A 26,894-nucleotide genomic window follows, 5' to 3' on the forward strand; every position below is an offset into this window, starting at 1 on the left:
GAACACAAGCAGGGGGAGTGGGAGAGGAAGAAGCAGGGTCCCAGCAGAGCAGGGAGCTCAATGCGGGGCTTGATCCCAGGACCCTGGGATCAGGCCCTGAGCCAAAGGCAGACATTTAACGACTGAGCCACCCAGGCATGCCATATATATATTTTTTAATAGGAATATATCCATGTAAGGATGTAGAGGGAATTTTTAAGTTATTTGTTTTTTAAAATAAATTACTTTGCTTTTATAATTTAAATGAAAAAATGTTTATTTATGAAATATCTATTATATTTTGATTATAAGGAAACTTACCCAAATGAATAACCTTGTCTTCATTCTTTTATAAGATACCTGAGCTGGGACACTCCTCAAGAAGTCATTGCAGTCAAGTCAGCTCAAAACAAAGGCACAGTGTTGGCCCGGCAGGTAGACATCTTTAAATATCAATAAATAAATCTTTAAACTCAGGAAGATGAGGAATTTGTTTCCAGAGGAAATTGTCTGCAAATTTGTTAGGAAAGAATTAATGATCTTGGATTTCTGAAGAATAGTATAAAAGTATAAATAAAAAAAGAATGGTATAAGAAATGGTATTAAACTTAAGAAATACCCTTTGAGCCACTTTGGGGAAGTACAACAGATTATTTTACATTCCATAGTGGAAAGAAATTAACAGAACCTTGTTCTTCAAAGTAAGGGAGCTTTATTTTTCAAGCAGAGAAATCACTCCAGCTTTATTGATAGTTTTTTCTCATTTCATATAGACATGTCAGTGTAATTCTACTTTCAGATGATGTGACTATGATAACTCAGATGATGTGATTATGATAACTATGATTAGGCTCTTTATTATTAGAATTCCAATTTATAATATAATTTATATTACATTAATATAACAATATATGTATAACAATAACAACATATATGATATATATCAGAAATTTATATTAATTTATATTATATAGAAAATGTTTTATTATGCATATAAAATGTTTTTGTTGTACAGTATATAAAATATGTTTTGTTGCTAAGAAATATTTACTGTTAATGTTTATTTTTTTTGTTTATTTATTTTTATTTTTATTATAATGCGGGGCTTAAACTCATGACCCCGAGATCAAGACTTGAGCTGAGATCAGGAGTCAGACACTTACCTGACTGAGCCACCCAGGCAGCCCTGTCTTTACTTTTATAGATTTTTGTGTGTGTGTGCCTCTGTGTTAAAGGGCTGAAGGTTTAATGGACATATTTTGAACATGTATGCTTTCCTGTTTAAGTAACTTTGCAATGTAGATAGATGTTTTCAATTCATGAAAACATCCACATAACTGTATGCTAGGACAGATGGGTGTTTTCAACTCATGAAAACAGTGTTTCTGAAATTCTTTTGAGAGCTACCTGTAATTTAATCTTTCCTTTTAGGCAGGCATTCAACAGCCTGTTTTGCTATACCTTGCAGTGTTCCATGTTTTACCTTTTTCACTCATAGGGATTCTGGAGATCAACAAGAAGGTAAGGACTTACTTCTTATTTAATTGCAATGTTAATTTTTTGATAAAAGATGTGATGTCAGTGTATGTTTGTTTATTAGGTGTTTTGATTGCAGATGTTCCCCTGACTGTAAAAAGCTTTCTGATCTTGTTTGTTTCATGTCAGAATACATGAGAATGTTTCATTTAGGGAGAAAGCCTAATCATCCTTTCATCTTTCTGCATGTTCTTATGCCTTTCAAGTGGATAGTGTTGAATACCTTTGGTGTCATTAACAAACCACTACTTTATAAAATTATGAAATGAGTGAGGTGTTTTTTTTCAGAGGGATATTCCAAAACTTGTTAAAATGACCATTAGGAAGATGAAAAGCTACAACAAAATGAATCATTTTAATTGCAAAGTATAAATCTAAAATTTGTTTTATGATACATAAACAAGGCCTATAATTAAATAGGTGAGTTTTCCAACTCATTCAGTTATAGGTTTTATTCTTGTCATTTTTCTTGATTTATGGTTTGTTATATGGGAGGAAAGAAAGGACATAGTTTCTTTGAGTAAAAGAATCAATAGCCTCCTACTTTCCATTAAAAAATTGTTACTTAGTCTGGGTGGGTAGTTACTTATTGTCTATTCTACTAGTCTTTAATTAAGCACCTCAGGTATTACTGGGGTCAGATCTTCAGGGTCCACTAAGAGCCATTAGCAAATAAGATGAACATATTAAAAAATTTTTATATAACCATAGTATACTAAACTACGTAATATGAATGAGTAGTATAGTATCATTTACTTATTTATTGTTTTGTGCCAGGCACTTTGAGTAGTTTATAACTTTGTAACATATAGTGGGTTCAACTAGGAAGTTAAGCAGCTACCCAAATTCTAAGTAAATGGAGAAGCTGACATTAGAACCTAGATTTGACTCCAAAGTATGAACCAAATTTTAAAATAGAGTGGCTGCTTTATTAGAGCACTCATTAATTGAAAACATGTTTGAATTACACAAGTCCTCCTTTTCAAAGTGGGAAACAAAGATCAGCAAATAAAAAATCGTGAGCTAGTCAAGATCGAAGCAAAGCATAATTATCTCTCTAAGAGATGACAAGAAACACAATTTAGGAATTTAACTATTTTCTTTGTGCTTGTGGATTAAGTAGTTGTGTGTGCTTATTACAGTCTACAATAGGAATGAACACTTAACTAAGCTGTGAATTGTTTCTATTTATTCTTAGATGCCTATGATAATCATTGGAGGGATTTGGTTTTGATTAGGGTTAGTTGGAATTGAAGCATATCTTCCACTTACCATGTATAAAAGACTACCCAGGGACCAAGCTCAAAATGTACTTTAAGCTAGTTATTGGGGTAGTAAATCTTCACCAAGTAATTTGTCTTGAGTAGAAACAGAAACAGATTTTCACTTAATTTCCACTTGTTCTTTCATTGCTATGAATATTTGTCTATGTTGCCTTTTGTTAAATATTAAAATAGGCACAGAATCAAGTTATTTTATCAGAGCTCTGTGGAGGATTATGACAGGATCCAGTGCATAGAACAAAAACAGAAGGGAACAAAGAGCCAAAGCCTTACTCAAGGTTAGCCAGGTTAAATGTCTCTATAGGTGCTTGCTTGATTTTTAATACGTTAGGTTTTTATATGACTAAAAAATCAAGCAGTATTAGATATTTAAAGAATAAAGTAATGATAAAATTCTGGAGTTGGTAGTTTTTCTTTAGAAGTGCTTTTTTAGAGCCTATCTTTTCACTTTTAGCTAAAAAATAAGTCTCTTAATAACATTTTAGCATGAAGAATAGGTCCCTATATTTATTCCACAACACATATCCTGCATGGTAGAATTAGATCATCTCAGTGTATGCCTGTGTCCACGACAAATAGGTTGTGTTATTAAAAGATACTGACAAAACTGTAAAGCGATTAGATGAAGCAAATGAATGCTGCTGAATCATTTTGAGGGTTAAGTGCTGCACTCCCATTAGTGCTCCACTCCCATTAGTGCTCCTGTTCGAGACTCTAGTGGCCTACTACCTAATGACACCTTAACTTCAAGTCTCTAAATTATAATTAAGTTATAATGGTAGGCAGCAGTGTTGTAGTGGTGACCGATATTAAGCAAATGCACAAACCACTGTGAACACTCAGAAGATTGGCCTTCTGGTCTTTTCTCAGGTGATATCTACCTTTCCCCTCAGATTTTCGGGAACGTTACAGATGCTACCTTGTCTCATGGAATACTGATTGTGATGTACAGCTCAGGACTGGTCAGACTCTATAGCTTCCAAGCCATCACTGAACAGGTAAAGAAGACTGAAATTTGCCATGTTATAATAACTCAAGGTTTGGACTAAGGTATGATTTTTTTTTTTTTAATGAAATGCTTTTAGAGTAAGACACTTGTGTAAATTTCAACTCTACAAAACTGTACAAATGCAGAAAGACAAAGTAACCTTTAAAAGAGGGGAGGGAAGATAAACAGAAAGGCCCTTGAGTCAATAAAGATATTTTCTCTGTCATGTACATGTGAATTTGACTTTTTCTCTCTTCAGACAGCAAATAAGTAGGTGCTAAAGCCACCGTTTTTGTTTTGTTTTGTTTTTAGTTCATGCAACAGAAACTTGACTTAGGGTGTGCATGCAGATGGGGTGGGACTGCTGGAACTGTAGGAGAGGCTCCTTTTGGCATTCCTTGTAATATTAAAATCACAGGTATGGCTACTATATAGCATTTTTTTCACCTTAAAAAATAAGTGGTCATATAAATATTTATTGTAATCATCCAGATGTTTTCTCATAATTTAATTATAAACTCAATTCATTTTACTTCTATACAGCATATTCCTTGCTATTGAATAGGTAATAACAAAATCTATCAGTTATTCATTGAACTGAAGGCCTGGGGATACTGAGTCTTGTTTGGCCTTTAATTAGGGGAAGGTGAAACCCAACATCACTGGTAAGAGAAATGCAAATTAAAATTATCATAAGATATATCTTTTCAGATTCTCAAGTATCAGAAGGTTACATAACAGGGTTGTTAAAAGTATATAAGAATATAACAGTATATTCATTTATTGTTGGGGTCCTTTGCAGAGGACAGTTTGTCATTTTGAGTCAAAGCTTTAAGGTGTATACACCTTGAACAATTCCATGTCTAGGAATTTATGCCAGATATATTCACATGTGTACAAAATGACAGATGTACAAGTACAACATTGTTTCTAGTAGCAAATGATTGGAAATAACCTGTACATTTGTAGGTGACACTAATATTATTTCATTGTTTGGCTGTATCATAAATGTAATTGTTAAAAAGAATTTGTTTTGCATTTATCGAGCAATTCCCAATATATATTACTAAGTGATAAAAAGGAGTATAAAATTGTATATAAAAAGCTTCATTTGTATAAAGAGTTCATATTCACATGTTAAAAGTGGACATATAGGGGCGCCTGGGTGGCATAGCGGTTGAGCGTCTGCCTTCGGCTCAGGGCGTGATCCCGGCGTTATGGGATCGAGCCCCACGTCAGGCTCTTCTGCTGTGAGCCTGCTTCTTCCTCTCCCACTCCCCCTGCTTGTGTTCCCTCTCTCACTGGCTGTCTCTATCTCTGTCGAATAAATAAATAAAATTAAAAAAAAAAAAGTGGACATATAAGCATATGCTTTTAGATTTGCTTGGAATATATGGAAGGACACCCAAAAACCTGATAAATAGTAGTTACCTCTGAGGGAATACAGATGAAAGGAAGACTTAGTTTTCATTATATATCTTGTGATACTTTTTGAACGTGGTGCTTACATTGTGGTTCCTTGTGTATGGATGTGCACACGCAGCTCCTTGAAATTTTAAGAACTTGACATATACCATTTTATTGATGAAGTCTAAATTTGTTGAACCAATTCACTAGTTTGGACACGTAGGTTGTTTTTAATTTTCTGTGATTACAAACAACATAAGAATATTCCTGTAACTATTAATGATTCTTCCCCGAGTCAGTTATGTCATTTGGGGTGGCAGAATGGCCATTTGAAGGATTCGGTCATTCCTTCTACCTTTAATAACTAACATTTTTCTATAAATAAAAACTTTCACTTGTCACCTAGGGATGAACTATAATTCCTCCTAAAAAGTCAAAGTAAATATTTATTCCTTCTCTTTAATTATCAATATTTGAGCAAGGAGTTGGTGTAATAGTTACTTCCAATGGTGGCAAAATATTTTAGAGGTCAGCACACATGTATAATCACAATAGACTCAAGGATTTTTATTTATTAAAAATTATACAGTTACAGTCATTATTCTTAATGATGTTCAAATTGCCCCAAATTTGGCCAGCGAGAACTCCATTTTGACGTACCCCAACAGTCTTGGAGAATTTCCTTGCTTTCTAGAACAATAATATATTCCAGGTTTATCTTTTACTTTCCTTATCCTAGATCCAACAAGGAGCCATTTTAGTAGAGAATATCATCATAGACTGTATTCGTTTCCTAGGGTGCTGTGACAGCACAGACTGGTAGCTTTCGACAACAGAAATTTAATCTCTTACACTTTTGGAGGCTAGTCTGAAATTAAGGTGTTGGCGGAGACAACCTCCCTATGAAGACTAGGAAAGAATCCTTCCTTCCTCTTTAGCTTCTGGTTGCTGCTGACAATCCTTGGCATTTCTTGGTTTGTGGCGGGATAACTCACATTTAGGCCTGTCTTCACATGGCCTTCTTTACTCTGGGATTTGGTACCCACCCTTATCCAGTTTGACCTCTGCAAAGACCCTGTTTCCCAATAAGGTCACATTCATAGACACTAGCAGTTAGGACTTTGACTTATCTTTTTGAGAGACACAGTTCAACCCACAACACAGACCAAGATCTAGTTGTGCTCAATGCAATTGGTTGTCCTTATTTTTTGGTGAACAGAGCTGGGAAATACATTAAAACAAAAATTCTTTAGTTCATTCTCATATTTCCAATTTAATTGTTCCTTGATTTTATATTTGTAGTTCTTTTGGCCCACTGAACTTCTCGATTCCTAATAAAATTTTATCCTATTGTATATGTGATAATCTTAAAATTGCTGTATCAGTGCTACTACTAAAAACTATGGTGTGAAGGTTAAGATTTCTCTACAGTTCCTTTTGTCCCTATTGTAGAGCCCAGTAAGTGTACTACAGAGTAATGTGTTCAAAGATTATTAAATTATTTTTCTATATGATTAGGTTACCAATTTTATGTAATTAGATTCATTTGTTTTAGTCTGTTTTCAATTTTAGGTTTGTTTTTCCCTTTTAACTTTATTCTTGAAGTTGTAAAATGTGTATATTTCAAAGATCAAAACTATATAAAAAGATGGTGTTTGAGAGATTTTGCTTCCATACATAGGCCTTTTATTCTGTTACTTCCCTTCCCCTTACCCCACCCTACCCCGCCCCTATAAGTAATCATTATTTTTAGTTTCAAGGTTATCCCTCTGTTGTCTGTTTTTATAAAAATAAGAAAACGTGTGTATGTATTCTTTAAATATTACCTTCCTTCTTATACCAAGTGTAGTATATCATATACTCTGTTCTGTACCTTGTATTTTCACTTAATGTGAATCTAAATTTTTTAAACATTTATTTAATAGAAGAAATAGATTAACTACCTATTTTTCTTTTTGAGATAAAATTGATATGTATATATAACATTAGATTTGTTTCAGGTGTACAGCATAATAATTTGATTTTTCCCAGGACAAGTCATCTCCACTTGCCAGTGATTCTTCATAATTAGGATCTCACCTAGGCTAGACATCAGGCAAAGAGGGATTCTTGATGGTTTTACCCCTTAGCCATATTTGTCCCAGGAGCTTCCTCTATAGCTGTAAAATGACAAATAGAGGCTTTAGCGAAGCATACAGTGGCCACCTTTAACCAAACCCAACATGCAGTCACCCACAAATTTGAAAGGTGGCCCTCCAAAACCAAATGGTCCTTGACATCCTGACTGTAGCTCAAGAAGAAACTTAACGCTAATATTGAGACTGAATATTTTGTATATATCCCTGATGAGTCTAGTGTATTCAAAGTTTTAGCAGACATGCACGCACAAATTAAAGCAATGTCTGAATCCTCTAATTCTCCCAGTGATTGGATTTCTTCCTGGTTTAGCGGAAATGGATAGTCTTGATGCAAAACTCTTCTTTTACTAGCTGTGATAATTATGCTAGGTCTTTTCCTTTATTGAGGGAGCTACTGTTATTATATGCTCTGCATAAATATGTCAGATAAATTATCTCAATGGAAACTGAGGAAGCATCTTATTCTTATGATGAGGCCTCATGAGTGTCTCCAACGCAAGTCTGCCACTAGGGGCCGTTCATTTAATGAGATAGCTCAGGAATTTTATGCCTCTCAATATATAGGACCTATAATCTCTTTCAGCCTGAAGAGCTACAGAAGATGAGACCTTCACCCTTCAACACCCCTTAAGAATTAGGAGGATAAAAATCTCATAGTAGGAAATGGGAGGGAAACTGAAGGGAACCCCATTGAGAGAAAAAGCTGTTTTTTGCCTTTGCTTCTTTTCCAGTATCTAATCTTGCTAGGACCTACACCCCTACCCCACTTTACACATGCCTTATAATGCAAATAGTACATGTCCTTGTAAGGGACAAATACTTAATGATTCTCTAGAATATATAACATCCAAGGAAGGACTAGGTGAGAATGACTGGACGAAGCTCTCATAGGTGCATTCCAGACCACTGGAGCTAAACATCTCCATGCCAAGACCCCGTGGCTCCAAGGAATAACACCTGAACCCTCGTCTTTGTTCTAAACAGTTTCTGGATCCCTGAGAGTACATGTATACCAGACAACTATCCTCAACAAAAAACACCAGACCCCAAACAAAGATGAGATTCATGCTCCTTTCCTTTCCAAGTCCCATGGAGTGTCTGTCTATACCTGCTTGCTCCATATCTTCAAAACACTGCTTTCACCTCAAAAAATATATATATTTTTGTATACACAACTAAGTGATACATAATGTAAATCTACGTAAATCCACAGTAAATCTAGTTACCATTTATCACCATACAGTTGACCCTCTTCACCCATTTCACACACCCTTCAGCCCCTTCCCCTCTGATAACCGCAGTCTGTTCTCTGTCTCTATGAACTCCTGTAAATAATGCCGCAATGAACATGGGGGTGCATATTATCTTTCCAAATTAGTGTTTTCATTTTCTTTGGGTAAATACCCAGTAGTGGAATTGCTAGCTTATATGGTAGTTCTATTTTTTATTTTTTTTGAAAGATTTTATTTATTTATTTGACAGAGAGAGAAAGAGAGTGCACAAGCAGGGGGAGCGGCAGGCAGGGGCAGAAGCAGGTTCCCTGCTGAGCAAGGAGCCTGATGCGGCACTCAGTCCCAGGCCCCTGGGATCATGACCTGAGCCAAAGGCAGATGCTTAACCGACAGCCACCTAGGCGTCCCCCATTTTTAATTTTTTGAGGACCTTCCATAGTGCCTGCACCAATTTACATTCCTAACAGCGGTACATGAGGGTTCCCTTTCCTCTACATCCTGTTGTTGTTATTTATCTTTTTGATAACAGACATTCTAATAGGTGTGAGGCAATATCTCATTGTGGTTTTAATCTGCATTTGCTTGATGTATTCCCTATATTTTAAAGTTACAGCAAAATCATATCCTATTTTAGCCACTTTTATAAACCATACAACATTTTGTACAATTTATATTAAAACTCTGAAGTATCATTGCTTGACCTTTCACAGACTCAGAGCATTATAATAATTATTCGTTTTAGTGCCTCTCTTTCCACAGTCTAGCCAGTAGGAGCCCCTTTTGCTGGTTCTCTTATTCTTTTAACACTACACTGACATCCTTGTAAATAGTCTTGATAGCAATAACTGGATGGTTCAGACCTATCCTAAAATCTCTTCACTATAAGACATGGAATCAGCTACTCTCAGAATTTCTAGGACTCTAATTGAAAATAGTATTAGAGATCAAAATTCAGGCTCTTGAGGTTAGTGGGGGCCCATCAGAATTGTGATGATCAGAGCCTTGCTGCTACTTTGGGGCCATTTTTAGCAACTGCTGAGAAAAGCATTTCTTTTTAAATACATCTTTTTTGGATTGACTTTTTTCCCCCTGTTGTTCATACCTATTTTATATTCTCTATGACATACCTACTTGAAATTTTAACCCCAAATTCAAACTCTATTTTTTCTTTTTATATTTTTTTTCCTCATTCACCATCATTTGATAGCTACCATATTATCACATATGATGTTTGTACTTTTTTCATAATTTACTTAGTGATTTTTTCCCCCAGTTTTCTGTTGGGTTCATATTTTTCTTAGTAAAAAGACTTCTTTATATATTAAGAATATTATTCTTTTCCTAAAAGTTTTTTTTTTAAGTGCTTTAAGTATATTTAGTATGTTTATACTTGTCTCTTTCTCAGGATTGTCAGTTTGTGAATTCACTTTTCATTATTTTTCCCCTATGTATAGCACCAAGTAATAAATTGTCCTTATGAAGAAGCCTAATAGAGCACACACTTCACTTCTATATGTAACATGTGACTCTTGAGTGAATGGTCTTCCTATGGCAAGCCCCTTTACTGACAGTGATGGCCTCATAACCAAAGAGTATACTCTTAAGGTAGAGGGGTAAAAAAAAAAGGAGTTCTAGATTAACCACCTGCTGAAACAGACTGTGTGATTTGTGGTGTTTCCCGAGAACTGCCCAAATGCTATTCTGGTCTTCTAAAGCTATAGTACCTTCCACTTATGCATTTCTCTAAGAGTACATCTGTTTCACTGTACTTAAAATTAGTTGTCATCAAGAAGACTAAGAGACACCAACAGATTCTTTTATGGTGTCAGTCTCTAAATGACAGTGACTGACTAGATGTATCTAAACTAGTTAACTTGTCTAAAGATGATACTAGTAGTAGTGGCTACCCTTTAATAAAGCTTTCACTGTGACAGGACCTATCCTAAGTGGTTACATTCATTATGACTAATATCACTTCTACACTGGAAATCTTAAGACTCCTCTGATAAAGTTTGCTAAGTATAACCTGTTAGTCTGGAATATGAAAGATCTCTTCCTCACATCTGAAGGAATTATTAAACTTAATTACCTATTAGGATTGTTATGAGTGTTGGAAATAGTATCTAACCGGGAGTCTGAGACATATATGTCTAGTAAATGGCAGCTGCTTTTATTAGGTGTACTTTGCCATTTTTTCCCATCATAAGCACCTTCACCCCACTTTTTATCTCCACTCACCTGCAGGTCACACATACCCTGAAAACGGATGTCTAGAAAGTTGACCTCATAACAACATTTGTTTCCTACCAGCTTTCTCTTTTCTTAGCAATCAGCCTCTTTCCTGATTATATTTCCTGAACATAGTAATTTTTCGTTAATGGAAATTCATAGATGGTGCATGCAAAGAAGGGTTGAATTCAGTTCATGAATGTTCCAAGGCTACCAGAACAGAGAAAATAATAAATTCCTTTTGCCCATCTCTGCAGACACACCACCACTGCTCTTTGAGGTGTCCTCCCTGGAGAATGCTTTTCAGATTGGAGGCCATCCTTGGCACTACATCATCACACCTAATAAGAAGAAACAGAAAGGAGTTTTCCATATTTGTGCCCTGAAAGATAATTCTTTGGTAAATCATGAGTGATCAGCCTTTTTAGTAGTAAATTTGTTTCAGAAATTCTTCATTTTCTACTTCTATAATAAGAATTCCTAAGAATTAGTTTTTATTTGTATTAATAATTTGTAAACAATGTTAGGTACAGAAGAATACAAAGAATATAACGAACACTTGTGTGTACTACCAAGAATTTAAAAGCATTAAGATTTGAAAATTTTTAGAAACCAAAGATTTCTCATGGGATCTCTGAAGCTCCATAGTGGAAATTATTGATGGAGTATGTTCAGGCTGCCTCTGAAATTGCTGGTGCAATGTGTAGTTGGTTCTGTTTTTTTATGGTTTGCTGCTATTAGCTTTCCAGAGCAGAACCAGGTACTACTCTGTTGGTCACAATATAACCATCGAAACACTTCGAATTTTCAAGAACTATGTTAAGTAACTTATGGCAGAATAGGAAAAAATGGTACATGGTAAGACAATAGAAATTTCTACCCCTTGAATTAATTTTCTTTATTTTCTTTTTGAAAATGATTTAGGCATGATTTATTAATTTAATTTAATTTAATTTAATTTAATTTAATTTAATTTAATTCATTGAAGGCCTAATATGTGCCAGGCATGGCTGGGGACATATTCCCTTCCCTCAAGTTGTTTACGCTCTTGAAAACACACGTGTAGATAAGTAAGATGCAGTCTGTTAAGCACAGTGATTAAGGTAAGTGCAAAGAGCAAGTGCACAGGGAGTGGTGGAGGGGCTCCCCTTTGCTTTGTATTGCTGAGTTAGTGTAATTTATTTCTGGAACCTATGTATTTGACATATAAAATATATAAAATATATAAAATATATAAAATATATAGGTTCAGCTAATTCCATACCCATTTCTTCCAGGATTGTGCTCAATCAGTCACTGTTGGACTCAGTGGCTTTTAGTCATAGGCCACCTTTCACCACACCAAAGATCAACACAATCTTGGGTCCAGTTATCTATTTCCTTTGACGTCACTACCAGGGAACACTGTGTATAGTGTCTTCTAGTTTTCTTTTGTGGGGACATTGTCCCCTTTCATTTTTTCATTTACCTATCACATGTGACTGCTCCTGTTTGGCCCAGCCCAGTGACATATTCTTTTAGAGTGGCCTCACTAGGGGCTGTTAACCTGTCATGACAAGTCTGTGATTTGATTGTTCCCCTCTCAGCCAGGGAACATTCTTCAGCCACCAGGACCTGTCACATCTCTCTTTCACTTAACTTTTCCATCCAGTCAAACCCTGTACATATTCTTTTTATATAAGAACTGGTAATACATATTAGTGTGTGTGTGTGTATGTGTATAAAATGGTCTCCACCATCCATATCAAGCGTGTCTGTCAAGTACTCCCCTTCTATAATAACTGATTATAACATCTAGTCATATCTATATTTCAACATATTCATAAGTAATTGCCGAATCCAGGGGAAGTTTTCAATCCCTTTGCCAGACAGCTTTGCTGTAGTGACATTAACTTCAGGATGCATTTGCCCGTTACTTCGCCACCTGTCAGTCAGAAGAGTAGATAACCCAAAAACACATGCAGCCAAACTGAAGAATTCAGAAAATGTTTCATAACTTTCTATTAAAATGAGCTTTAAAATCTAGCATTCAAGCACATAACAAAACTACAGAAGCTCGTAATAATGCTGCCTTATATTTAACACAAAAAGAGATAATATTTCTTTTGCATGTTATAGGAATTGTAGTAAAGGGAATTGTTTAAAGAAAGAAGCACGTAAGTATGTACATGTTTTATTTTAAACAAAGGAGCATCCAGAACTAATGCATTCTTGGACGTATTAATTTCAGTAGTTGCAGCCAAGGTGTTTGAATGGATTTCCTTATATGTACAATGTAATAATACCACCATTCCTATTAGAAATTATTAGAATACTTATAAAAATTTCTGAAAAATGAAAACATTCACTAACAGAAAATGTGTTAATTCCATTTTTTTAAAAGCATGGCGTACAAACACTTGTGACATAGCCCCCACCTACTTCTCTAGTCGTTATATTACTTTCGTAGGAGCCAAAATTAAAATTTTTATTCATGTGTATACATATACATGCTATATGGATTAAAATTTCTGTGTTTTGTGTTTTGCCATCTCTTCTTTCTCACCATTTTGTGCTCATCCTTTAAGGCTTAGTTTAAGCTTTGTTTTTTCTTCTAACATCCTGCTCATGTGGGTTGGATGCTTGATAATATCCTGTGCATGGTTTGATTACTTTGTTTTCTGCACCGTCTTTTTGTTTGTTTTGTTTTTGTTTTCTGCACTGTCTTATTTCTGTTTATGTTTCTGCCTCCCTTCTTGATTATGAGTTTTTTGATGGCAAGAGTTATGTTTAGTTCCTGTGAGGTACAAACACCTAGTGTGATACTTAAAACATAATGTCCTGTCAGTATATGCTAATGAAATTAATAAGTTAATATTTAAAAAACTTTTGTAAGTATCTAATAGGAAAGGTAGTATCACTTCATTTTACATTGGAGAAATTAAAGAAATTAAATGAAATCAATGTATCCATGCTGGTCTTAGTTCCCAGTGCTCCCGTGTATAAGGTAAAACATTTATGTACATATGTGATCATATATCATGGAGGTATCTTTTTCTTTATTTTAATGTCTAAATGTCCTACCATGAAATAAATCTCTACATGCCTAAAAGGCTAAGCAGTATTAGACCATTTCTTCATTATTAGAGGTTTACATCTGACTTACCCAAGGAGATTATATGACCTGTTTCTGAGATTGTGGGTTGGGTTGCTTGTTTATCTTTGTGCTAACCACTCCTTTTGACAGTTTATTGGGGATAGGCAAGGGAGGAAGAAGTTATAGGGAGCTGTGTGTGCATGATTGTACAAAGTTATATCATAGAACAAGTCCTTGAACCTCAGAATCAGAGCAGGCGTTTAGCACGTGTAAAACACTGAGCAAATGATTTATCCTTTTTATATATCCGTTTCCTCATCAAAGTGGGGATGATAATATATGCTTTGAGTGTTGTTAAATGAAATGACTCTAAAACATCTACTGACACAATTAGATGCTTGAGATATGGTAACTGTTAAGTTATTATTTGTCAGGTAAATTGTATGGTACAGGGTAAATGTTCTGGATTTCTCAAGTATGAGTGTCCTAATTCAATTCTTACACATATCCCAGTTCAACTATTGATATTTTCTCTTCCCTGTACCTTTGATTTACTGATCTATGACTGATGTTAGATTTGAAACCTTATTTTATTTTCCCTTAATCTTTATTTTCAATATTTTTACCCAACTTCAGGCAAAAAATGGGATCCAAGAAATGGAATGTTGTTCTCTAGAATCTGACTGGATCTATTTTCATCCTGATGCTTCTGGCAGAATAATACATGTTGGCCCAAATCAGGTCAAGTGAGTATTTTTATGAGTTATTTTAAAGTGAAACATAGATTTTGGAAGCATTTATCGGCAAGTTTATTTTTGCCAGCTAACTATTGACTCAATTATAGAAATAATTAGCTTGTTATAGGTTGCTTCTTCAGAGGCTGGCATCTAGACAACTTTATTTTTCAGCCTCATCATTGTAGATATCAGCCACTCTCTATAGATATTACATAAATTCTTTAATGGATGATATATGGGTAAAAGGAGATTCAGATTGGCTTGTCCTCATCATGTTTTAATTCTTCAGGATTAAGGAGAGAAATGATTTGTCTTTGTTCTAAAAGACAGCTTTAGAACAGGAGTTGTTTGAGGTAAACCTTGTTTTGCTTTGTTGACCCACGTCTTCCATCCAGTTGACCTTTCCTTCCTTCAAACACTTCATTTGGCTTCCCTGACACCACAGTTCTGAATATTTTCCTCCCTCTTTGATCTGTCTTTCGTAGTATCCTTTCACGTTCTTTCTCTTCTACCCAGACTTTAATTATTGGATGTCCTCAGGATTTAGACCCTGTTTTCTTCTCATTCTTCATTCCTTTCTGCATGATTCTATTTATTGATTCTTTTTATTACCTTGGTTTCATAGATCATGTATACACCAAAACTCCAGAATTTATATCCTGACCCAAACCTTTCAACTAAACTCATACGAGAAATCTGGAATTATTCTGAACACTTTGTTACCTTTTTGTCTTTCATCAGTACATTGCACTCGTGTGCATTTTCTCTGTCACACAAACACACCCTCCCACCCATATATCCTGTTAGTCCTTTTTCTTTTTCTTTTTGTTTTTTTTTTTTTGTTACTAAATATTTCTTAAATTGTCCTCTTTCTACCGTTGGCCACTGTCACTATGTAGGTCAGACCACTGTCACCACTAGCCTGGACTGTGGTAATAGTCCACTTACAGGACTCCCAAGAATCCATTTTTGTACTCTTTCAGTCTGTTTTCTTCTCAGCAGTGAGAGTGATTTTTAGAACCATTAACAAACACAAAAACCTAACTAAGTGGATTCTCCTTTAACATTTTTATAGCTTCTTGTTCCTGAGATAAAAACCATCATTCACTTAGCATGGTCTGAAAGACCCTCCGCCCCCTCAGTTTATTTCAGTAATGCTGTCTTTTCAGACCTGTTTCCTCTGTTTGGAGTGTGTTTCCCCTCCCTGTTCTCTTGTCGAATTTCTATTCATATTTCGTCACCAGCTTAAATATCCCCTTTTCACAGAGTCCTTCTCTGATACGCTTCATTAGATGAGCTCCCCCATCATATTTTCTTCCTCTAACACAGCAATTTTAATTAATTATTTGTTTGATTATCTGTTTAAATATCTAGCTTTGGAGTCATCAACTCAGTAGTGGCAGGGAAAGAGTCTGTTTTGCTGACTATAACCCCAGCACTGAGCATAGTGCTTAGCACAGAGTAGGTGCTCAGTAAGTTTGTTGATAAGAAAGACATTGTCTGCCTTCTGTATTCCTTGTGCTTCTTGTTAGTTAGCTTACTTTTCTGGATTGATTATAAAGAAGATAAAGGGACTTAAGTAAGATTATGAACTTTCATAAAAAGTCTTAAAAACTGTAGTTCAGCTTTAGTAAACATTGGTTCTAATGTTGGTTGCTATCCACCTTTTTTTGTTTTTGTTTTTGTTTTTTTTGTTTTTTTAGAGAGGGAGAAAGGGATGGGCAGAGGGAGAGTGAGGATCTTAAGCAGGGTCCACTCCCAGTGCAGAGCCCAACTTGGGGATCTCACAACCCCGAGATTGTAACTGGAGCCGAAATCAAGCGTTGGATGCTTAACTGACTGAACCACCCAGGCACACCATTACCATTGCCCACCTTTTAATAGTAGTTCGAGCTTAAGAAAATAAGGTCCACAAAGGGTGTGTGCCCTTTTACCAGGTTCTAGAAGATAGGCACTTTTAAATATTGGCACTAACTAAAATAACAAATTGAGTAGTTTAAAATATAATCTGATTTCTTTGCCCCTGGCAAACTGTAAGGCTTCTGGCTCTCCCTGGCCACACTAGCTGCTTCTCTCTGCTACTCTCTTTGCCTGCGTTTGAGTCTTTAAGCTTTGAGAACATTGTGCTTTTGAAGCTTGTTAATACTGTGAACAGATTTGTGTGGGCAGTGAGCAAATTGTTTTCTTTTCTCTTGCTTAGTAAGCTTGTCCATTAGGCCATTTGCACTCAGAAAATCCAAATTTTTAAATATAACCCTACGATAAAAGTATTAAGTAAATTTCAGTTTTTAAATATTACTCTTTTACGAAAACATTTAGTTTAGGTTTAGTTGCTAATCCGGTCTGCCTTATAGTTAACTCTGAGTGTTGTTCATTGATATCTCATTCTATCTTCAGAAGCAAAAAATGCCAGTATCTACTGTAATGCTACTGTTAAAGCTGAAACGTTTAAGACCTATTGCAGGATGACAAAGATGAGGTTCTTTAGAGTAACTTTCATTAAGCCAGTTTGGAAGATGGCTTAAGCCTGAGGAAGCTGCTTCATTACCTACTTAGGAGTACCTGTTGTCACAGGTTTTCTGTTTTAACAAAGTCTCTGAATTTCAAGGAGTTTGTGGACACTAAAGTGATCAAACATTAATATTTCAGACTCCACAGGAGGAGAGGAGAACTGACTTAGTGTTATTCCTGTAATTTTCATTTGTTGAATTTCATTTCAGTGGTTCCACTTTGGCACTTTAATGATGTGTTGAGGTCTTAGGTTCTTTTTTCCCTTTTCAGAGTTTTAAAGCTAAATGAAGTAGAAAATGATAGTGCCCAGCATCAGATCTCTGAAGATTTTGTCATTTTGGCCAACAGGGAGAAGAACAAAGTAAGCCAGAAGTACTTTAAAATTCTTCCTAGCACTGTCTTTCTATTTGAGAATATAGTATACAAATGTGTTTGTCTTTTAGTGTGGCTGAAAAGAGCAGCACAATAAAAGTCTGGGTTTTTTCGTTTACATAGGTAGCTGGTCTTAACCCCAAGCACAGGTGAGATTCGAAAAGAGTTGATTATATTGAGCTTATCTTTTGCTGATTTCTGTTTCCTTTCTGGGTTTCTCCTTAAGTTTTTATTGATGAATTTTCAACCTATGGGTTTAATTAGCTATGCAAACTTAGAGTAGGTTGGGGTAGATATGAATCTGTAAAAATCACATACCATGGTTTAACTCCAAATAGTTCTTTTCCTTTAGTGTACAAATTAAGAACATGAAGAAAATTATGCAGAGAGAAATTTCCAAAAGCAGACCCACTGTAGCATTGCTGTACTTATACTAAAGCAAAAATCAGAAGGGCAAGTGAAGTAGCAAATCTGTAACCTTTGTATTTATTGTTTGCCTATTTTGGTATTTTATCCATTAATTTATTATAGTAAAGTATTTTTACTAATTGGAGGATCAGAAATCTGATTCAGAATTTTCTCAGTAGAGGAAAGAGTTGTGGATGTTGGATAAGGGTTGGTGGTTTAACGAAATTTAGTACAGTTTTGCTATTTATTGCACATAAAAGGACTCATCATATCTTTTTATTTCTCTCCATATGATAGAATGAAAACTTACCCACTGTTACAGCTTCTGGACGGGTGGTGAAAAAAAATGTTAACCTTCTGGATGATGACCCAGAACAAGAGGTATTACTTTAGCCAGAGATAACAAACCAAACTAGTGTGTACTAGCCCTGGGGTTTTTAAATTATACTTCCCGGACTCTGGGGTAGAGGTTGGGGGTGAGTAGTTCCACGCAGACTCCATTGGTGGGATTGTACGTGGTATTTCAACCAGTGCATCCCCGTCATCCTCTCTTCTCATACTGGAATTATTCATAAGATTTTGTTTGCAGAAAGGGTCTTAGGACTGAAATAATTTGAAAACACTACTAGCTTATTTTTTGTTTATGTGCACATTTCTAGGGAAATTTCTTTTTTTTTTCCCAAAACTTATGAAAAAGTTTTATTGAAGATCTGTCCTTCAAATGTCTTTTCCGATATTTCTGCTCTCAGGTTACCCTCATGTTAACCACAGTTTAAACTGATTTGGTCACACCATACACACTATTCAACTTTAAACATTGATGTGTAATGTTCTTTTTTTTTTAATAATTTTTATTTTGTTATATTAGTCACCATACAGTACATCCCCAGTTTTTGATGCAATGTTCCATGATTCATTATTTGCGTATAACACCCAGTGCACCATGCAATATGTGCCCTCCTTAATACCCATCACCGGCCTATCCCAATCCCCCACTCCCCTCCTCTAGGGAAATTTCTTAATAGAAAATATTTGAATTATATCCTGATGACTTTATGGCTTTTGCTTTATTTTTTACTTACAAGACATGGATATGTTTGTTAATGATCGTGGGCCAGGGAAGAAGAGTGTGAGGATGTGATAAATTAATTTAGCCTCTAGCCTGAACTTGACTTCACCACTCACTAAGCTAATACATTTTTATCCTTTTCTTTTAAAGAGGCATTGAAAGTTCTTATGAAATCAACTGACCGTGACTATGCTTCAGATATATAACCATTGCATGTATTCTAAATCTGTTTAGACCAGAAAACTGTTTGATTGTGTGGCCATTTCTAGGTAGAAACATTAGAGTAGCCTTCTAAAGGTAGTTTTGAAAAATCTTTTAAAAATGTTGAAGGAGGGGCACCTGGGTGGCACAGCGGTTAAGCGTCTGCCTTCGGCTCAGGGCGTGATCCCCGCGTTATGGGATCGAGCCCCACATCAGGCTCTTCCGCTATGAGCCTGCTTCTTCCTCTCCCACTCCCCCTGCTTGTGTTCCCTCTCTCGCTGGCTGTCTCTATCTCTATCAAATAAATAAATAAAATCTTAAAAAAAAAATGTTGAAGGTGACCCAGTATGTGGCTACTCTCAAAAAGAGAGGGTGTATACACATTTACACACATTTGAGAACAAAGGAGAAAGCTCCCTGTATATAAAACTATATTCAAGAAAGACATACTAAAATCACTAAAAGGTAGCAAAAATAATAAACAAGGAGAAATTGGTAGCAAAGAGAGAGATACTCTACATCAAGAGATTAGAAAACAAAAACTTTTAGCCTGTAAAGGAGAAGCTTTAAAGGGGTCGAGACTAAATGCTGTAAAATCACTACACTCAGGCAAGAAGTCTACTCTTTGAAGTTTGACCAAGGTAATATTAAGGCAAAAAAGTAAATAAAAAGGAACCATGTGTAATAAATCTCTATACATTTTTATGTCATGGGTAGTAAAGGCAGAAAATATAAATAGATGAAAAAGCAGTTTGACCAAATGTGAGTGAAGGATTAGTATATGGTGGTTCAAAGAAACTTGCTGTGCCTGCCAAAGTGTCCCTTCCTGTGGTCCATCCCTGGATGGCTGACATGGATCTGCTTCCCCTGTGAGGCTGTTAGAGTCCCAGGTTTACTTCCTTAAACAGAGTTTGAGGTTAGATTTTTCTCTCTTAAGACTTTACCATCATTAATCATTTCTAGCTAACATCGCTCATCCCAGTCCTGTTCTGTGGGTTGAATTTCAGTTCCTAATTATTAATATTCTCCCTCAAGTATAAGCAGCCATTTTTGCTTTCTTTAGGGAACGAAAAGCATTCAAAAAGAGAAAAAAAAAAAAGATGGCAAATAGAGTCATAAATAGTATGTGATAGGCTATTAGTTCTACTTGAAATGACTTGTGTTTTTCTGAGGTAAGACCCTTCTGACAAAGTGGGTAATTTTTAGGTTTCAGAAATGAACTTCATATATTTAGTCCTATCTGGAAGCCAGTGAACACACATGTCAGAGGCAGCAGTTGAATACCTCTTTTGAATTTGGAGAAGTTCTAGTGTGCTGTCGTAATAGAGAATTTCAGTAATACTTTGGCTGAGATCTACATAGACTTGGTTCTGTTAGAATCTGTAGGGTACTGCTGCAGTCTTCAGAATCTTGGGACTTTATTGGCATAAAAGTAGAGACCTGTTTCTACCTATGCTCTCACCCATTCATTCCTCTTTCTACATTTTAAAAATAAGTAATAGAATAGTTAAACCACAAATAGAAACAATCCTAACTGGATAACTGGATTTTGCCCCTCTTTTTCTCTGCCTTATCCATCTATTCCCTGAGACTTTTAAAATTGTGGACTATGAAGATGAGCTGGATTTGCTTTCCGTGGTAGCTGTTACCCAAATAGATGCTGAAGGAAAAGCTCACCTGGATTTCCATTGTAATGAATATGGAACTTTACTTAAAAGCATTCCACTGGTGGAGTCATGGGATGTGGTGAGTAGAGTCCATGGAATACAAAGTTGTAAGAATTTTCTTTGTAGGTGACATTTATTGGAACAGATGTTACTGTGTTCATATCAGTCCAGGGTCACCTATACCAGTGACCACATCAAAGAGGATATCATCCTACAGGACAAAATGAGTACTTCTTAAGCCTTCCTCCCCTAGGAACTAGAAGGCCTTCTTTCTAGAGGCCTTAAAGATGAAGTTTTATGTTTTCTTCTGAGACATCCTATTTCCTTACCATAGTCTTTGGTTTTCTCACATTTTATAAGTTTGGTAACATTTTAAAAAATAGAAGTATACTCTGTTGCATCTCCCCAGTTATTTCATAGAGATGATATCCAAGCATGTAGGGTTTCCAGGCACTCTTGGAAATATTTGTCTACTTTTTTGATTATTATGGAATATAAAAACTGTAAGGAAAAGTAGCTATTATTTTATCCAGTCCTTTTGTTTCATCAGTGGAGTACCTAAGAGGTTTAGCAACTTGACCACTGTCACACAGTGAAATAGCAGTATAAGCAATAGAATCTGGGTGTTCAGACTCCTACGACCAGGGCTCTTTTCATTTTTAACATTTTGTGCAATGCTTTTCTATCTGCATATTCATAAATAATGAAAATAAACTATTTATAGCAACTGTTTTGCTTCCAAGTATATATTTGAAGATCCCTAGCATAGGTGCTATTACATTTTAGTGAGGTAATTGCGAACATGGTTGTGTGAAGAGGAGATTTCATTTGACTGTGTTTTCATTACAGACATACAGCCATGAAGTCTACTTTGATAGAGACTTGGTACTACACATAGAACAGAAACCAAGCAGGGTCTTCAGCTGCTATGTTTACCAGATGGTATGTGACCCTGGCGAAGAAGAAACAACAAACAGAAGTTGTGAAAAAGAGTGAGATAATTTTAAATTTTGAGCTGTAACGTATAAGACTTTTAGCCACATACCTGAGCAGCTATGTTCAGTCCTCCTTTTTGTTATCTGAGTAGAAAGTTCTCCAATATTTTCCAGAAAAGGTCTTGTGTTGACTTCAGGTGATGGTGACTTCTTTTTTAAATTCTTGCCATACAGGGGGTGGTAAGGACTTCATTTTATGAAAAGATTTTTTAGAATGACATCCCAGGACGTCTAGCATTTTAGAGCTTTTAGCTAGGTGGTGATGCAAATATAAAGGGTTGGGAAGTACAGAAGACAAGTTAATTTCAATTGTTGGGAGAGGTTTATTGATGGAGAAGTATTTAACATGGTTCTAAAGGATGGTATGGAATTTTGATAGGTAGGACTAAGCAGGAAAGACAAAAAGAAAGATGTAGAAGACACAGAAAGAAATCCTCTGTCCTCTATACTAGACTTTGCCTAAGGGTGAGAAAGGCGATCTGTAGTGTGAAAGAATATTTTTGAGCCATAAATGTGTCATCACATTTTTTAAAATCATCTATATGTATATATACGTTTTGTATTTATATATAGCATTAGGAATTGGCTCTAGTTCCCAGATTATCTTTTCTTCCATGGTTTTATTCTCTTGGCTTGGTGTTCCCATTGATTATTTCTGTTTCTATCATAGACTAATGTAAAAGACTCCAAGCAAACTTTAAGTGAAATTTTTTTCTGATATGTAGCCTGTTCAGCTCTTAATACATCTAAGAATGTTGTACTCATTTCACCATTCTATTTATTTGGTGAATTTTCCAATTCTGCTTAGGCAATATTTTCATACCTATGCAATAAGATAAAGGTATCCTGGATCCCACCAGTTCTGCTCATTGTAGAGGAGCAGATAAAGTTTCAGTTCCTGCTGGCTTGGGAGTTGACTGATTAGCTAGAAAGGGCTTTTGGCTCTATCTTAGTTGTGAAACAAGTATTTTTTTCTTCTTCGTTAGGACCATTCTAAATATAATCCTTAAACTCAGATAATCATTCTTCAGATTGTTAAATAAAAGCAACCTAAGGGAGAAAATTGTTTCTTTTTGCTTCCTGTTTGAGAAATTCAGTTGCTGCAATCCACATGTTCAGCACATTTCTCTGATTCAGCCTCAAAAGAATAGTAAAAATAGAAGGGGAGGAAACAGCAGTAAAAATCATTGCTGATTCAAATTTAAGGTTAAAATATGGGATTCTAGCTTGGATAATTTACATTAAAATCATTCGGTTTTGGGGACACCTGGGTGGCTCAGTTGCTTAAGCATCCAACTCTTGATCTCAGCTCAGGTCTTGATCTCAGGGTCATGGATTTAAGCCCCATGTTGGGCTCCATGGTGCGCATGGAGCCTACTTAAAAAAAAAAAAAAAAAATTAAAATCCTTCAGTTTTTCCTTCAGTTTTGGCTTGATCCCATGTTAAGAATGATGTGAATTCTGCCTTTTTCTGCCATTGAAGTTTGCAGATAAATTTCAAGCATGATTGACAGGGCTGAAGAGAAAAGGGGTGAACCTATTCCAGACATCAAGAAATTAGTAGCAGAGTTCCTAAATTTAAAAGAAATAAAGGGAGCAAACCTGAAACTGTCTTTTGCGCAATAGAAAAGAAGATTGCTAATATTTTAGAATAAAAGAAAGTATTTATATGTGAGCTAAAGATAAATCTTTCTGAATCTGATCCTAAGTGTAATAATAACCATTTGGGAAAGTAGAAGTGATGATTACCTCATGAACAAGATAATAAAACTATCTTTATGTATTAAATTCTAATACTTTTATACTAATTGAAAAATCCATTCTTGTTTTATGCATCGTTAGTAGTACTATTTAATATAATATTTGAAGCTTTCGGAGCATTTTAGAGACTTGTTTGTGGTTATAGCAGTTGAATAGTTATAATGTGCTGGCGATTGCCCCAAACTCCTAATTAGACACTTGTATCTAAACAGTCATACCCAGTGAATTTACATCTTGAAGAACAAGTCTGGTAAGAGGTAATAAATTAAAAATACCAGAGAAAAGAAAGAAACCAGTGTTGTACGGGTTTCAAAGCAGATGCAGTGCTATATAAAAGCAGAAAGCCTACTCTCCAAGAGTGTTTCAGAAAAGGATGTCCTAAGACTTCAGTCCTGTCTGGTTTTTTAAAAAAACGTTTACTGAGTTTCCCCTTCTCCTTTAAGTCGTTATCTTCTTTTGATGAAATGATAGGAACTCACCTGCTCAGAAGGGCATCTGAAAATGAGCTGAGATTCTTAGCTGCTTTTTAGGATGGGGGCAGATATGAGTGGGTGGGTCAAATACTTCTAGTCTAGGTATGAACTTACCACTGAGAAACTCCTAATGTTTCACCACTGCCAAAATCCTGATCCTAGACCAGGATCCAGGCAGGAAATGTACTTTAGTGTGAAAGACCAAAGGGAGTTGTGGGCAGTGTAACAAACAGAAGGGTTATGCCCCAATTAAAAGGACAAGCTGCTCCTTCATAGTTTCAGCCGATTGTGACATTATGTGGGGTACATGATTGTTAACAGGATGGTTGATAAAAAGATGCCAAAGGTAGTAAAAAATGTGGGAAATTTATGGATAACACACATAGCAGGAGACATTACAGCATGCTTCCCAAAATGTATGGGCTTCCCAGCTTCCCATAGGAGCCTTGCAGCTGTTCATTCTGCCACCTGTTAGGCATGACACTGCCATTCTCTTGGGGTGGAGGGAAGCGGCCATTAATATCCTCCTGGTCCCACCTTAACCGCCACCGTCTGCCTGACTGTTTAGAGTCTTTAACTGGGTGCCCACCTACCTAACAAGCACTAGTGATAGGCATAAAACACGGTGGGTAACATTTCTGGGTGTTCAATGTAAAACCAAGCGAAGGTTGTATAGCTTCTTTTAGCAGGTCTAGATAATATGCTGATAAGAAGTGTGTTTTCTGCATCTAATTGTGATTCTGTATTCTCACAGTATCAGTGCAGCAAGGTTATCATTCTTTGACTTTTTAAAACGTTTCTCAGAGTTTGAGGGGTTTGAACTACCTAGTGAGGAGATGATGTTCTATTTAAACAAATTAAGGTACTCTTCCACCAATTCTTCCACCAATTGAATGTTTTGTTTCTTGTACGTACTTTTTTAAAAAAATGATAACTTAGATTTATTGAGTGCTTTCTATCTACCAATCACTGTGATACATGTAAAATGAATTGGCTCACTCAATATTCAGAAGAATCATATGAAGTATGTACTACCATTATCCTTCCACATTTTGTAAATGAGGAAAGTGAGGCTTATAGAAGCTAATTTGCTTAAGGTCCTACAACTAATAAGTGCAGAGATAGGAAACACCCAGATTTGTTTGACACATTCTTATGCCACATTTCCCCCAGAGCTCTCAAAACGCAAATGATGTTATTTTATCTCATATATAGCATGCTGATAGTGATAATACTGGGTATAGGAAAATGCTTAATAAGTGTTTTTTAAATGATGATTGGCTATCCAAATTTTGGACAAAGTTTGAATGAGATACGGTTGGCCTATTCACATATGTAACGTGATATAAAAGATGATTCTTCTATTCAGTGATAGTTAAAAGTAATTTTTTTAAAAAGATGCAAAATATGGTACTCTCATCCTGTTTGTGGGTGATAATAAACACCAGTATTAGTAATTGCTCTTAAGGTAACTTGGCTTCCTTTTCAATAATTTTTATAGTTTCTTAACCTTTCTTACCATGTTTACATATGTCATCTAACTTTTAGAATTTCAGGGAAAATTCTGGGACTAATTTCTGGTCCCTATGTTGCTATAGAACCTACCTCTATCTTAAAGAAGGAATAATTTATTACAGGCATAGGATGTATATTAGAAAGATAAGACCAACTGAGGGCTTCTCCTGTCACTTTATTATGAAATTTTTCAAATATACAGCAAAGTTGATGGAATTTTATAGTACATACCCAATTACCAACTTCATGGATTCTAAATTTTACTCTATGTGTTTTATTACTCATCTATCCACGTTACTTTTATGATGCATTTCAAAGTAAATTGCAGACATCAGTATGCTTCCCCCAATACTTCAACATGCATATAAGTAAGTAGAGTTCAATGTTTAGTTCTTAAAATTTTTGATGTACACTTACATGCAATGAATTGCACAAATGTTAGATATAAACTCACTGAGTTTTTGCAAATGCATTCATCTGTGTAACCCAAACCCTTTTCAAAATTTAGAATACAGCAATCATTCCAGAAAGTTTCCTCATGTTCCTTCCCAGTCAATTCCCACCCCACCTATTGGGTGTTAACTACTGTTCTGATTATTTTGCCTCACAGATTAAATTTGCCCATTCTAAAACTTTTTATGAAAGAAATCCTACAAAGCATAATGCTTCCTTCATGTTTTTGAAGTTAATTCATGTCGCATGTACCAGTGATTCAGTCCTTTTTATTGCTGAGTAGTCTCTTATATAAATGTGTCAGGTTTTTTTCCATTTTCCTGTTGATGGATACCTGGGCTGTTTCTGCTTTCTCTCTCTCTCTCTCTCTTTTTTTTTTTTTTGCCATTATGAATAAAGTGCTCTGAACGTCTTGTATACACTTTTTGTGAACATATGTCTTTATTCCTCTTGGGTAAACATCTAAGGATAGAATTGTTGGGTTCTAGGGTAGGTGTATGTTTAGTTTAATAAGGAACTGCCAGACCTTTTTTCCAAAGGATTGTACCATTTTACATGCCTGTGACAATGTATGAAACTTCCAGTTGCTCCACATTTTCTCCAGTACTTGTGGTTGTTAGTCTTTTTTATCTTGCATTTATGGTGGGTGTAAAATCTTTCCTAGTTGTTGCCTAGATTGTTTCTACTTGCCCCTAGCAGCCCTCTCATCAGGTTACCCTCTTTATCTTTTTTAACCCCACCCCACCAGGAAATGCTGAAAACATTCTTTCTTTGTGATAATAATTAAGATAATTCAAAACTCAGCTTGAGTTATTCTTTCTCAAACATAGGATACGTTGTCACCAAGGAACCCTGTTTCCTTTAG

At 35.6% G+C, this 26,894-nt stretch overlaps 1 protein-coding gene across 3 annotated transcripts in view; it reads left to right on the forward strand.

Annotated features, from left to right (window-relative positions):
- Positions 1–26,450, forward strand: part of DCAF17 (DDB1 and CUL4 associated factor 17) — a 38,869-nt gene extending 12,419 nt beyond the window's left edge. For 2 of the 3 annotated variants that reach the window (XM_045779948.2, XM_087861366.1), the window contains 10 exons: positions 336–414; positions 1,411–1,500; positions 3,692–3,796; positions 4,099–4,204; positions 11,050–11,192; positions 14,505–14,614; positions 17,387–17,477; positions 18,194–18,277; positions 20,757–20,912; positions 21,683–26,450. In XM_045779948.2, the coding sequence (XP_045635904.1) occupies positions 336–414; positions 1,411–1,500; positions 3,692–3,796; positions 4,099–4,204; positions 11,050–11,192; positions 14,505–14,614; positions 17,387–17,477; positions 18,194–18,277; positions 20,757–20,912; positions 21,683–21,829 (1,111 nt within the window). In that variant the 3' untranslated portion in view covers positions 21,830–26,450. The remainder of the gene's footprint in view (positions 1–335; positions 415–1,410; positions 1,501–3,691; positions 3,797–4,098; positions 4,205–11,049; positions 11,193–14,504; positions 14,615–17,386; positions 17,478–18,193; positions 18,278–20,756; positions 20,913–21,682) is intronic. The other variant, XM_087861365.1, reaches the window with a different exon arrangement.
- The last annotated feature ends 444 nt before the right edge of the window (positions 26,451–26,894 follow it).

This window comes from Ursus americanus, chromosome 1 (assembly GCF_024610735.1).
Source record: "Ursus americanus isolate L20-20 chromosome 1, mUrsAme1.1.p, whole genome shotgun sequence".
Lineage (NCBI taxonomy): Eukaryota > Metazoa > Chordata > Mammalia > Carnivora > Ursidae > Ursus > Ursus americanus.